This window comes from Antennarius striatus, chromosome 1, assembly GCF_040054535.1.
Source record: "Antennarius striatus isolate MH-2024 chromosome 1, ASM4005453v1, whole genome shotgun sequence".
In the NCBI taxonomy this organism is placed as follows: domain Eukaryota; kingdom Metazoa; phylum Chordata; class Actinopteri; order Lophiiformes; family Antennariidae; genus Antennarius; species Antennarius striatus.
Window position 1 is genome coordinate 23628710 of NC_090776.1, and position 13816 is coordinate 23642525.

The window sequence follows — 13816 nt, forward strand, 5'->3', positions numbered from 1 at the left end:
GCTCAGCCTACTACTGAGGAGCGTTGGCTAATTCATCTAATAAAGGTTAAGTGGGACTAATAAAGGGATCTAATAAAAAGATAATATTAGGGATGATAGTGATAATATTAATAAAATAAATAAATTAAATTAATAGTTTTCAATATGCTAATAAAGGGAGCTTTAATCTGAAGTGTTACTTAACAAAATGTTTAAACTATTTATCTATTTAATCCCAGGATAAAACCTAATGCACTATCATAGCAATTCAGTGAAGAGAATGCTTAGTAATTTTCAGTTCCTACAACTGGGGTGTAGCCTATTGTCTTCCTAATTGTAACCAGTTGATGGAAGTCAGGCAAACAATCTGCATTTCTGTTTTAATTCCTAATGAGTGTGCGTGCCGAGTGCCTCTATTTTCAGCATCATATGTTCAAGTACAGTACAAAACTGGTTGGTCCTGCTTGGCACATTTCATTAGAACCTCCTCTTAGATCTCTGCGTTGGCAGCATACTGAACGAGTACTAAATGAATAGATTCTTTTAGACATCATGGAGGCAGGTATACTTTTCCTGCTGTTATTCACAACATTCGGTATTATTTCGGCTCAAACATTTTACGGACAGAGTGTAACTTTCAATAAACCAAGGAGAAATAGTGACGGGACATTTAAGGTAAGATATTTTTTAATTGACTATTCAACTGCCAGAACAAAAAATTGACAATGAGGGATTCAGTTATTTAAAACTAAAACATGGTGTGTGGTTTTGTCACCACAAAAATGGATCTCATGTTGTCTATAATATATCAGCTTTTGAAAAGTTGCTAAGATTAGTTCTTGCCAGGCACCTCACCTTTGAATCTCATCATTGCCAAACCTTTAGCATTTCAGCAGCTAGTCAGCTCATAGAAATGTTATGGGAACATGATTTAACAGCCCTCATAAAAGCCTTGGGTCTAAGGACCTAAGACTGAGGGTTTCTTCTCTGACATATGTCCAAAAATCTGCTCCCAAACCTTTCAGTGACCTGGATCCCACAACTTACACAACTAAGACCCGTCATCATTTTATCCCAGGGCTCCCAAAGCTATGTATTACAAGAAAGTGCTTACGCCAAGAATAGTAACATATTTTATTATTTCTGAAATAAGTATAGAGACTATAAATAGTGCTTTTAAATGCACCCTAGAAATCCTTTACGGACCTCAAGTGGTCCCAAAACCACTTGAGATCCAAAAACATAGAAATGTATTTTTTGCAAAATTGTTTTCTTACAACAACAAAAATTGTGTAACAAGATGAAGGAAATTTGAAAAAAATGATCTATCCACCCCCTTTCTTCATTAAAATTGTTTCTTTTTTTCTTTCAAAAAAAATCTATAGGTTATCTTTTATCAAAGACAGAATGGAAGGGAAAGCTGTCAAGATCAGTTCGACTTTGAATGTGACGTTGGTGTGTGCAGCAGTTTTCAAAAGTCCAGTGTTGTACGAACAGACCAGGATGACACAGGCCAAGACAGGTGGTGTCAATCTGAAAGCTTCACAACAGCAAACACCACAGTTGATCTTAAAACTTTCTCTATGAGGTAAGTTCTGCTCGTGAGAATAAAAGAAAACTGAATAGAAATAATCAAGCAGTGATATGAACACTGAAAAAATAGACAAGACCCAAAGCAAAAACCTATAACACGTCTGCTCAGTTTCCACATTATGTCATTGCACATAATAGTTATAGTCCATGATAGTCTAACCCCTCATTTTATGATTTATTGAATATAAAAATCCCTGAAAATTTAAATAAATGTTAAATATGGAGTATTACTTGAATCCAGATCAGACTCTGACTTTAATGTGTTTTAGATCTTATGAGGATGTCATCACATAATTTTTATTGAACCATTGTAAGCAACGATCCTTCACGTTACAGGCATATATCTTGAGATCTCTTGCAAAATCCATTTAGAACCTTTTAATACTGCTAACTGATACACAAATGTTAAAATATTTCCTCTGTGGCAGAGGTAGAAGACTTGATTCACATTTCACAATATCACACAAAACACATAGCTTCAGTATGAAGCAACAATTAAGCAAACAGGAGCAAAAGTAATAATTTCTTTTCATTAAATTTCAGCATCTCGACTCTGTGTGTTTCAGGTATACTTTAATGGTAATGGCATCAATATAATTATTAGCAATAACAAATCCCAACTTTCCTCTTTTAGATCCAGTGGCTGCTGTTGGTTAACTAATCTTGACGGAAAAACAAACTGGACAGCTGAAGCACAGATGACCCTGGGAATAAGATCTGACTCAAATACTTTCAACACCTGTCCTGTCACCACAACAGTTTCTTATTTACGGTACCAATCTTTTCCTTTCTAGCATTTAAATATTAGAATCTCTACTCTTACTTTAGCTCAGGCTTAATTTAATAATATCTGAGAACCCTGTTTTGGCAAATTTGGGGTTGGCCTAACATTTGCCTGGTGTGTTTCTCTTAATGGAATAGGAAAACCCAAAAGATCTAAGCTTTTGAGTCTCAAATAGCTGGACCCAAAAGCAAGACTCCGACACAGGCAAGGGTTTAAAAATTTGGTGGGTAGATGGTCGATACTGGTGCAGCTAGTGTTGGAGAATGGTTAATGGTTGTGATGGTCCTGAGCTTGTGAGTACTCAGTCTTGGTGATGTTGTCTTAGGTGGCAAAGTTAACCGGAGATCTGATGCAAGAAAAACACACCTTGCAAACTATCATAGAAGATGTCTGAACACAAAGGTTACAGCTGTAGGCTGGAATAGGCTTACGTGTAGATACGTGAGAGGGAGGGTGAAGCAGGAAGAAGAACAAGCGACTTTGTTACTTTGTCATCACTATTCAATCACTGCACTGTTGAAACAGTCAGGTGACGGTGGTATTTTTCTCTTGCTTGGAAGATGTAGAAAAAATGGTGTGTTGCTGCCTCCTGTTGTTCGTTGATAATTATTATTTGAATGTTCTATTTAGTCAGTCTAATACTGTATGTATGCCTCCTCCTTTCAATCCAGTTTTATTGACGAAATTGCATTTCTGTCAAAGAGGACAGGGTACAGCACAGAATAAAGTACCAAATGCCATAGACTGTATCAATACTGTATTAGGTTTAAAAATGAATGATTCCAATTCCTGATTTATTTTTTTTGCACTCACAATTACGATCAACAATACGACAAAAATGAAGATGAATAAATAACCATAATAATAGAGTTTGGGACTCTATATGCATTTATTTAGCTTCAATCAATTTTTTTATTGAATTTGTTTTGTTTTTTTACTTTAAAGATGACTTGATACAAATTCTAATCAAAGTTAAAACTTAAAAGTAGTTTCAGTTTCTGCTTATTTGTGACACGAAAGCCAGTATTCATACCTGCAGTGCTAGATATGGCAATAATGTTATTTATGTGTGGGTATGCAGATGATGTATCATCATGAAAAAAGATATGAAGAAAATTCACATTGGAGAGACAATCACCAATCTTGAAGAGTGGTGCACGGATAACCTGTTGCTTCACATACAGGAGCAGCTGATCATCATTTAAAACTCATGGAAAAATACAAAATCTGTCATTGACTTTGATCCAAGTTTTTGTTGGTCAATGAAGGAAAGTTAATTTCTTTCATGTCAGGGTGGCAATGTGTCAACAATGTGCCTCATCACATCTTATTTTAAGACCAACTCTCCCTCTAGGACATATAAGGAAACAAATACAATAATGTGCACAACATGGACAGTGGGCAGACAGCAGTGTTACTTTTCACTATTGCAATGCCATCCAGACGTTATAAACTTTGATTTCTTTGATTTCATTTCTAAGTTCAAGAAAACAGCAGAGTGAGCATACAGCCTAAATACATTGCAAGTTGCAGCATTTGTTGTGAAAGGAGCAAAATCTGGGCACTATTTTTCTGCTGAGCTGAGAAGGCAATTCAGTTTCAACAGCTCTCACATATCACTCACAGTGATCTGACAATGACCACTGTGTGTAATATGTATTTCACCTCACACACTGTTAGTGTGTGTGGTACCCTCAAGAGTAGCCCCCAGATCCGTGAAAGTGGAATAAGTTGTCAAGAAGACAAATGAATGAGTGAATGAATGAAATTGTTCATAATTCTCAGTTTGAGTGCTATGCTATGTTCACTTCTATTACATGGTATGATAAAGAACTACTCTGTTGAACTGAACAAACATGCATCTGAAAAGCATTGTATTATTATTGTTATCACTATGTGTGTGTGTGTGTGTGTGTGTGTGTGTGTGTGTGTGTGTGTGTGTGTGTGTGTGTGTGTGTGTGTGTGTGTGTGTGTGTGTGTGTGTGTGTGTGTGTGTATGGGGCCCAACAATGAGCTGGGATAGACTCCAGCAGACCCACAAGGACAATAAGTGACTTGATTGCAGTCTCTCGTCTACACTACACCCCAGAGGAGAAAATTGTGCTTTGAGGATTTATTTGTAAAACTAATTGTTTCTCTTTCAACAGAAAATTGTGAATTGTGTGAGAAATGTGTATAGTAGGATTCCCCATCTACAAACCATTGACAAGAGAAAAGATGCACAGTGGCTCAAAATAATGTAATAATCTGAGTTGGTTGATAAATATATTTCAAATATTAAACTGGACTTTCTTGCAGGGTGCCACAGAACTGTTTCACAGAGATTAAGCTCCTGGCATATGATCCAGATGAAGATGTAGTAAGATGCCGGTTTGCAAATGAAAGTTCCTCAGAATTCACTCTGGTTGAGGTAATCTATTTCATCTGATAAATACACATAATTGCAGTGTTCATACCAAATCAAGCTGTGAGAAACTAATGCCTTGTGTTGCTTTGAGTGGTCAAGTTGACACTAGAGTAGATGTCACATTTAGTTATAAGGACCTATTTTTAAAAAGATCATCTCAAAAGGGATTGTTTCAACTAATTTATTTTCTTTCTTTTCCATGCTTGCATTGTATTTTGCTTGCGGATGATGTTATTGTAAATTTAGGATATTTGTTGAAGAAAATTTCAAGATGTTAATTGTTCATTCCCATTTTGTTAAGAACAAAAGAGATGAAAAATGTCCTGAAATAATCTCATACAGTATACCTGACCTTTCCTAACAGGATACGTGCACACTTAGAGGCGTAGGTCTAGTCAGTATTGGTGTGCACGCATTTGACATTGTGCTGGAGGATTTTCCCAAGGAAAACATCAGTCTGCAACATTCAGACGGAACAACACAAATGCTGGATTCCTCCAATAGGACATCACAGCTCTGCAAAGTAACGGTGCAGTTCTCACTGGAGAGTAAGTTATTCAAACACAAAATGGACTTTTGGTAGAAGAACACTAATGTGTGACCACAATACAGAAGTTTGAGGTGAATTATTTGTTTCTTATCTTTCACGATTGTATCTTCAAAAAGGTTCATGGGGGTCAGTTCATACTTGTTTTTGGAATGTGATTACAACCATTTTCAAAATACCTTACCTCTCAATGTTAAGGACAGCAAATCTGAGATATATTCCTTGAACAAATTCTCCATTCTGTAACAAATTTTATGGAATTGTAACAAAATCCTGTTGATAATGAATAACACACACAGATGAAAATCTTGATTGTAATCTTCTTGATGGAGGTAAAAATAGACAATGTCAAACCTCGTGATTTTGCTACATGAAAAAAAATGGAGCAAACAGCATAAATTTACTATGATACATGTGTGATTTAAGAGGAAAAACTATTTTATGTAATTTTATATTTATTACAGTACTGTATTATAGTTTCATTATGAAGCAAAAAACAACAAAAAACACTATTATGAGCTTAACTGTTCTCAGTCAATATACCAATTTGTTTCGCACACTATCACTTCATTCCCTCATTATTGCACTTTTCCAAAAATTTTTGATGATTTTTCTAAAGACATGCAGACAGAGCACTAATCAACTAAATAAAACCTAAAGACGACACATAAGTGAAGTAATACAACCCCACAAAAGTCAAAGACAATATGATATTTTTGTGTGTAGATAATGTTTTGTGTCTGGGTTTCAGTCCTTCCATCGATACCAAGCTGTGAGCCTGGCCGCGTGCTGCCCATTTTTCTACCTGAAGTTCCTCAGGATGGCACTGTCTTACCTTCCTTTGTTGGGAAGCTATTCCAGCTTTCTGCAAAAGGAGAAGCTTATCGTGTTAGGTATTTACTTTACGTTTTTGAAATGTGGGCACCCAGCTTAGGAAAACTAATTTTCTGAAATACAGTATAGATAGTTCTATAGAAATGACTGTGCTCCCTTTGCTTCTGCTTACTTGAAGCATACAGGACTTCCAGGTGAGTGGCCCGGCAAATCTGACGAAAACATTCACTGATGAACCACTTGGAAAAGCTACAGTCCTTCTGGAGAAGACGGCATCGCCACAGGATTTGTTCCGAATTGTCCCATTGTGCTTAACGGTAGAGACAAGTGAAAGGCGAGTGGTTTCATGTACTTGCAAAGGAAAAGTGAGTTTGTTGAAGACTTTTTACAAATTTAGAAGTGTTATGTCAAGTAAAGTATTATATTTTGTTAAATTAAAATATTGAATTACCAGTTTTATGATAACGAACGAATGATTATAAAGTACTGTTATTCTTTTCTTTTACTATTTCATACTGAATCCTATTTTCACCTCTTATTTCAGCCAATCGGATTTAAGGTGTTTTGTTACTGAGGTGAACAAACCACCCAACTCTCTCCCGGAAGGTTTGTTAATTATTAGTTGTCTAAAGCAACTTAACATATGAAAAATAATCAATCATTAAAAAGATAGATAGAGGCAATAGAAACAATAGTGCCAGTGGTGAAACTTGTACTTAGAACATTTGTAGTAGTGACATTAGTACAGATAAGATGCACTAGTTCTTCAAATATAGCCTTTGAAAGATTCAATCCCCGAGAAACATACTTTTTTTTTTAACAACACATTAGCAACACCAATTATATAAAATGTCTTTTAGCAGCAGGGCTAACTTAACTGAGAATATTTCCAAACATCACACAACAACCTAGATAGCATGGAAAATGCTATTCTCATTGCTTAAAGAAACAACCTGTGTTACAGTCTGACAGTAAATTATTGATTATAATGTACTTTTTTTTTTTTTATAGGCAGCGCAACGGTTCAGTGTTTATCTAACATGATTGTGGTGGCCCTTCAGAAAGCTTCCTTTCCTGGACTCGACCCTAGTGAACTTTCACTGCTAAACAGGTCATGTCGTCTGGACTCCAATGCTACTCACATCATCGCCACCACAACAGTCAGCAGTTGTGGCACAGAAATAGTGGTGTGTAAAAATATTTTTTCTAAGCAATACAACATAATTGGTAGTAGTGGTTGGTCCATGTATCTTTGGGTGATTTGATATTTGTTTCAGAAATGAACATCAAGAAAAGATTTTTCACGTTACTCATTTGATATATTTTACATCGTTGGAAAGCTTGTTTATTTGCCTATGGCATCTCTTTCTTCAACCAGCATTTCAATGTTCCTTTGAAATGTGGAATCTCTTCATTTCATTCAATTTAATCTACCAAACAAAGATTTCCATACTTTTTGTGCTATGTTTGTATAAAACTAAAATGCTAACAAAACAAAAGGAAACAAAATTGGAATTACCAAAAGAAAAAGGACCATTTCACAAAATAATAAAACAACAATAACACAGCATTGTTTGAACCATTGATTGATATGCATTACGGTGGTATGAAAAAGTTTGGGCACGCCTGATCAATTTCAAGATTTTCCTTCATAAATCGTTGGTTGTTCGGATCAGCAATTTCAGTTTAATACATCATATAGCAGACAAACACAGTGATGTTTGAGAAGTGAAATGAAGTTTATAGGATTAACAAAGTGTGCAATAATTAAACAAAAGTGGGCACCACAACAGAAAAATTACATCAATATTTAGTAGATCCTCCTTTTGCAGAAATAACAGCTTCTAAATGGTTCCTATAGCCTCCAATGAGGGTCTGGATTCTGGTTGAAGGTATTTTTGACCATTCTTCATTACAAAACATCTCCAGTTCAGTCAGGTTTGATGGTTTCCGAGCATGGACAGCTCGCTTTAAATCACACCAAAACTTTTCCATAATATTCAGGTCTGGGGACTGAGATGGCCATTCCAGAACGTTGTAGTTGTTCATCTACATGAATGCCTTAGTAGAGTTTGAGCAGTGTGTAGGGTCATTGTCGTGTTGAAGTATCCAGCCCTGGTGCAACTTCAATTTTGTCAGTGATTCTTGAAAATTGTTTGCAAGAATCTGCTGATACTGACTGAAATCCATGCGACCCTTAACTTTAACAAGATTACCAGTACCTGCACTGGCCACACAGACCCACAGCATGATGGAACCACCACCAAATGTTACTGTGGGTAACAAATGTTTGTCTTGGAATGCTGTGTTGTTCTTCCGCCATGCATAAAGCCCCTTGCTATGTCCAAATAACTAAATTTTACATTCATCAGTCCACAGCACCTTATTCCAAAATGAGCCATCTGTGACACCATCTGCAGTAAGGTCACGTCGTAGGTCTTTGGAGCTGGTCCATGGGTTGAGTTTGACCGTTCTCACCATCATTCGCCTCTGTTTATCAGAGATTTTTCTTGGCCTGCCACTTCGGGCTTTAACTACATCTGTGCCTGTGGACTTCCAAGGCATCTGCCTACTTTCGTTTAATTATTGCACACTTTGTTAATCCTATAAACTTCATTTCACTTCTCAAACATCACTGTGTTTGTCTGCTATATGATGTATTTAACTGAAATTGCTGATCTGAACAACCAATTATTTATAAAGGAAATTCTTGAAAAAGATCATGGGTGGCCAAAATTTCTCATACCACTGCATTTACATTTGTCTCAAATACAGGATATAGGAGAATATTTTCTTTTAAGGAATGTAATCACATCGATGGAGCTGCCCGAGATGATTATAACCCGAAATAAAATTGTCAGGATCACCTTTTCTTGTCGCATCCGGAAAACCAACATTGCCTCTACATCCTTCAACATCGAGCCCAACTTACTTTTTCAACAGTCTGGCTTTGAAAGTTTTGCCTACACTTTTGATGCATATACAGATAACACCTTTGAAACTATGATTGAGCCCAGCTCTTTTCCAGTAGAGATCAATTTATTGAGTCAAATATTTTTGGGGATTCAAGTTCAATCAGGACTCCCAAATGTTACCTTGTTTGTGGAATCATGCAGAGGTACTAATGATGGCAACACAGACAGCCTCAATTTCCATTCCATCATTGAAAATGGGTGAGTGCCTTTTTTGCTTAAAATTAAGTGATAGTAAATTAACATTATTAAGTAATAAATTCCTCCAACTTTATGAGTGTTTGACGTGTTAGATTTTATTTTTTCCTCCCAGGTGTCCAATGGATGAGACATTAATTATCCACCCCTCTGATCAATTGTCATTCAACTTTGAGGTTGAAGCTTTCAGATTTACTGGAACAAGTGACCAGGTATAAACAATGATTATCAAATCCTGCCAAGCACAAAACAAAAACTATTTGTAGTGTTGTTGCTCAGCAGTTTCACTGTTAAGAGATGAAGACTAAGAAAACTATGTTGTAAATATCACGTGGTTAATTCAGCAGGTTGCAAGGGAAGTTATGAGTCCACATTTTATGATTGTCTGCTGAAATCATACAGGATTTGCAAAAATAAAAAATGTATGAAAAATGAAGCAAAATGTCTCAACTATGAGATGAACGCAGAAAGTCAATCGTTAAGAACAACTACAGAAATTATCATAAAAATGGTAAAATAGCTAAATATATCAGCATTTAAATTTGCAGTTTGTTACATACGTCACACCTCGTGACGTTATGGAACATCAGCTCACACTTCACCATGGACGCCATGTAATGCCTTGGTCTGGTCCAGCTTGAACACCAAAGGGGACTCAATGAGTTGAAATCAAGTCATTGAAATCATTCCTGATAAAACCAAAGACCAGATGAGCAAAAACACCGTTCAATGTAAATGAATGCACATGAAAACATGAACATGGTTTTATTTGAACTTTTTATTTTTGATTTTTTTTCACCTTACAGATCTTCATCACTTGCTCCATCCTCCTCTGTGATTCTACCAGTGAGTTTTCCAGATGTGCACAAGGATGTCTAACGGAACCATTCCGTCGACGCAAACGAGACTTGTTTTCGAAGATGATCAGACAAAGGATTACTACAGGCCCCATACAGATTACTGACGACTTTATTCCTGGAGCTGTGACTGGTGACATAAAGTATATTGCTGAGATGAAATGGAGTGATCCACCCTCAACTGGTTAATATCTATCTATCTATCTGTCTGTCTGTCTGTCTGTCTGTCTGTCTGCCTGCCTGCTTGCCTGCCTGTCTGTCTGTCTGTCTGTCTACCCTAAAAATATTCTTTATTTTGTCTTCTAGTGTCGTCCCCACCAGTTCCTCCAGAATTCATGAGGGAAGGCAGAAAATTAATTGATGAAGTTGAAGATTCCGAGGGACAAACCAAGGCAGAAACGTCACTTTGTGACAGAGGCTCAAAAATCATAGAGATCATTTACAGTAAAATCAGCACAACGATCTTGGCGATTTGTTTCTTGCTGTCACTGGTGGTGTTGGCGGTCACTTGCAAAATTGCAAGGAAGATAAAAGCAGAAGATGCCGAGTATCTTCTACATTCGGGCTGAGAGTACTAAACCCAACTAATCATAAATACGTTGCACTTTTAAATATCATACTATCTGCTTAATTAGTTGAATAATAAATAGGTTTATATTTTTTTAATTGTCTAAGTGGGGCGGTACAGTGGCACACTGGGTAGCACTGTCATCTCACAGCTAGAAGGCCCCTGGTTTGAGTCCTTCCTGTGCGGAGATTGTATGTTTTTCCTCCGTGTCTTGGTGGGTTCTCTCCATTTTTTTTTTTTTGTTGTTGTTGTTTTTTGGCTTCCTCCCACCTCCTATAACATGCACTTCAGGTGAATTGATCATTCCAAATTGCCCGTACGTGTGAGTGTGTGCTTGAGTGATTTGTCTTTCATGTGGCTCCATGGTGCAACGGCATTGTGCCCGGAGTCTTCCCCGCCTTCTGCCCCCAAGCCCACCGAGATACTAAACTTGATCTTAGCCAAAATGCTGAAAAGCGAGACAGGTCCCAGCAACCATTAAAATGGGTCTTGCAAAAAGAAGATTTCTTCTTTGGACAAGTTGGCAGATGGAAACATACACCCCATTGTAGCCATTGGTGCATCCGTTGTTGATCTAGTAGAGGGAGGTTTGCGTTGGCTTGTTTAACCTGAGTCGTGTGTAGTGCTTAGCCCAGGATGGAGTGTCCAGGGAGCACTTGTTTTTGCAGTGGGGTGATGGTTGGAAGGATAAAGTAAAAACGCAAACAAAAAAACAGTTTTATTGAATTTTAGTTGATTTTCGTCTTGAAAAAAAAGCATGTTTATCAATATGTATGATAACTGAGAAACACAACAAGAAAAATTATCTCAGTAAAACTTTAAAATTTGAATGTTAGTCAGTCAGTCACCTTCAGATTACCACCGCTGTATCCGCCGCAGCGGGTCACGGGGAGCCGGAGCCTATCTCGGCGGCATGGGATGTGAGGCGGGGGACACTCCGGGCATGACGCCAGTGCACCGCGGAGAAAATTTGAATGTTCTTATTATATTTAGTTGCTGTATTAAACTAAATACTGAACAAGTTTGTAAAACCTACAGTTAGTGTGTGTCCAAAGCTGAAACTAATGAGTCTTGAAGGGTACCAACTGTAGAGAGCCAAAGTCATATTAAAGGATTGGAACTTTTCACAAGCCTGCTGTTTTTGTCAGATATTTTTACAATACAATATCAGGACTTGACCTCAGCTTTGAGTTTTCTTCACATTATGTCATAACATCGGTTAACTTTCATGATTCCCTCTAAGATTCTGGCCATATCTTAAAATTTGCACCGTAGCTGTAAGACATGCAGTGTAAATGGTAGCGAAAATTATTTTTTTCAATGTTGTTTATATCCTTACAACGACTTGTTTCCTGTCTGTCTATAGTGTAAAATATTAAATAAAAATTATCCAACGATGAAGCCTAAATTATTTCTGTTTGTGGTTGTTTACATCATTGCAAATCATCCAATAGAGATCCCTAAATCAGCTTAAAATTGACAAAACCACTAAAAGCACAAGCGTATTTTAGCTCCTGCAAGAAATTTTTTTTTTTTGTGTTGTTTTGCAGGATTTTTTTCTGTGACAGTCTTCACCGTATCTTGAAATATTTGTTGAAAGTTCATCTCACCTCCAATTAATAATTTTAGATAACTTCAATGATTCATGATCTATTCAGACATCATATTGCAACTCACATCTATTATAAATAACTGTAGGTGGTGAATTGATCTCTCCAAATTGTCTTAAAATGATCAGTCTCTCTTAGTTTCATGAACAAAAAAAAATGACCTGAGGTCTAAGTGAAAAAAGCATTCTCCTCAATTTGAAGTCCTTCCATTTGGTCCCTGCTGTCCCTTGGACTGGCACAACCTGCACTTGTCGGCATCCTGACAACATGAAGACACCCACAACAGCTATGGTTATCTGGACCAGAAGATAAAGCTGTGCCACGTTGTCACAGAATCGTCCCTCAATAAAACCAGCCTACACACAAGGGTGCAAAACAGCTAAACCACATTGTATTTTCCTGTCCATTGATTAAGAGTTACCAGAATTTAATTTGCATTAACACATAATTACATCTAAAAGATATATGAACTGAATTGTTTTATGTAAACACACTTTTCAAACAAAATGACATATAGCTTACATTTCACACATAAGTTTAACACATTTCAACTAAACACAACCTGCATTATTTCAGGATACAACAGCAGCTGGGGAAACTCCAGTATTGGACATTTGCTGAGAAATAGGTTGCAATCCTGTAGCCAGCTGAGGTAGGCTCCCCCAACACCCATGACACACAAGGCAGAAAAGTGGCTGAACACAAGGCTATTAGTCGTCTCATCTTCATGAAGATGGATGGATGGATACTCAACAGTATCAGGCACATGACATGTCTGTTCAGCAGTTTCTCCCATAATTCTGTCGGCAATCAAACTGACAAGTGGTCACATACAAAAACCTCACTTCAGTGATGAGGAAGAACCTCCTATGTACAGTAATTTCCTATTTATTTTAACTGTGTTTACACCAGTGGTTCTTAACCTGGGTTCGAACCCTAGGGGTTCGGTGAGTCGGTCTCAGGGGTTCGGCGGAGACGGAGGTCAAAACAAAACACCCGACATGATGACCCAACACCCGATAGGGTGTTTTTGCCGCACATAGACGAATCACTGTGTAGGTTTGACACGTGTCAATTCGTGATGACACGCCCCCCTTGGCCATCACTGGCTGCAGGTGATCACGTGACGGTACATCTACTAGCCTACCTGTGATACATGGATTTTGTGCCCTCAGTAGTAGATCGGGCTTAAAAGTCCAGCCCGACCCGACCTGAGCCCACGGGTACTAAAACTCGACCCGACCCGAACGTAATTATTGACATTTTAAGCCCGACCCGGCCGAATCGGGCCGTGTCGGGCTTGGACTCGGGCTTAAGATCTTACCTCTACTGTCATGATGGTCCGTCATCTGTTGCTTTCTTAATATTTAATTCATAGTAACTATGTTGAGGAAAAAAAGAAAGTGGTCGGACGAATATGTGCAACGTGAATTTACATGTAGTGTATAACGGAACGTGATGGGAGTC

At 37.5% G+C, this 13816-nt stretch overlaps 1 protein-coding gene across 1 annotated transcript; it reads left to right on the forward strand.

Annotated features, from left to right (window-relative positions):
- The first annotated feature begins 424 nt into the window (after nt 1-424).
- LOC137597340 (uncharacterized) lies at nt 425-12130 on the forward strand. Its single transcript, XM_068318330.1, has 13 exons — nt 425-654; nt 1365-1567; nt 2207-2344; nt 4655-4766; nt 5128-5311; nt 6062-6203; nt 6323-6478; nt 6689-6750; nt 7156-7331; nt 8920-9317; nt 9430-9526; nt 10121-10355; nt 10478-12130. The coding sequence occupies exons 1-13, from the start codon at nt 532-534 to the stop codon at nt 10738-10740; spliced, it is 2289 nt and encodes a 762-aa protein (XP_068174431.1). The 5' UTR covers nt 425-531; the 3' UTR covers nt 10741-12130.
- The last annotated feature ends 1686 nt before the right edge of the window (nt 12131-13816 follow it).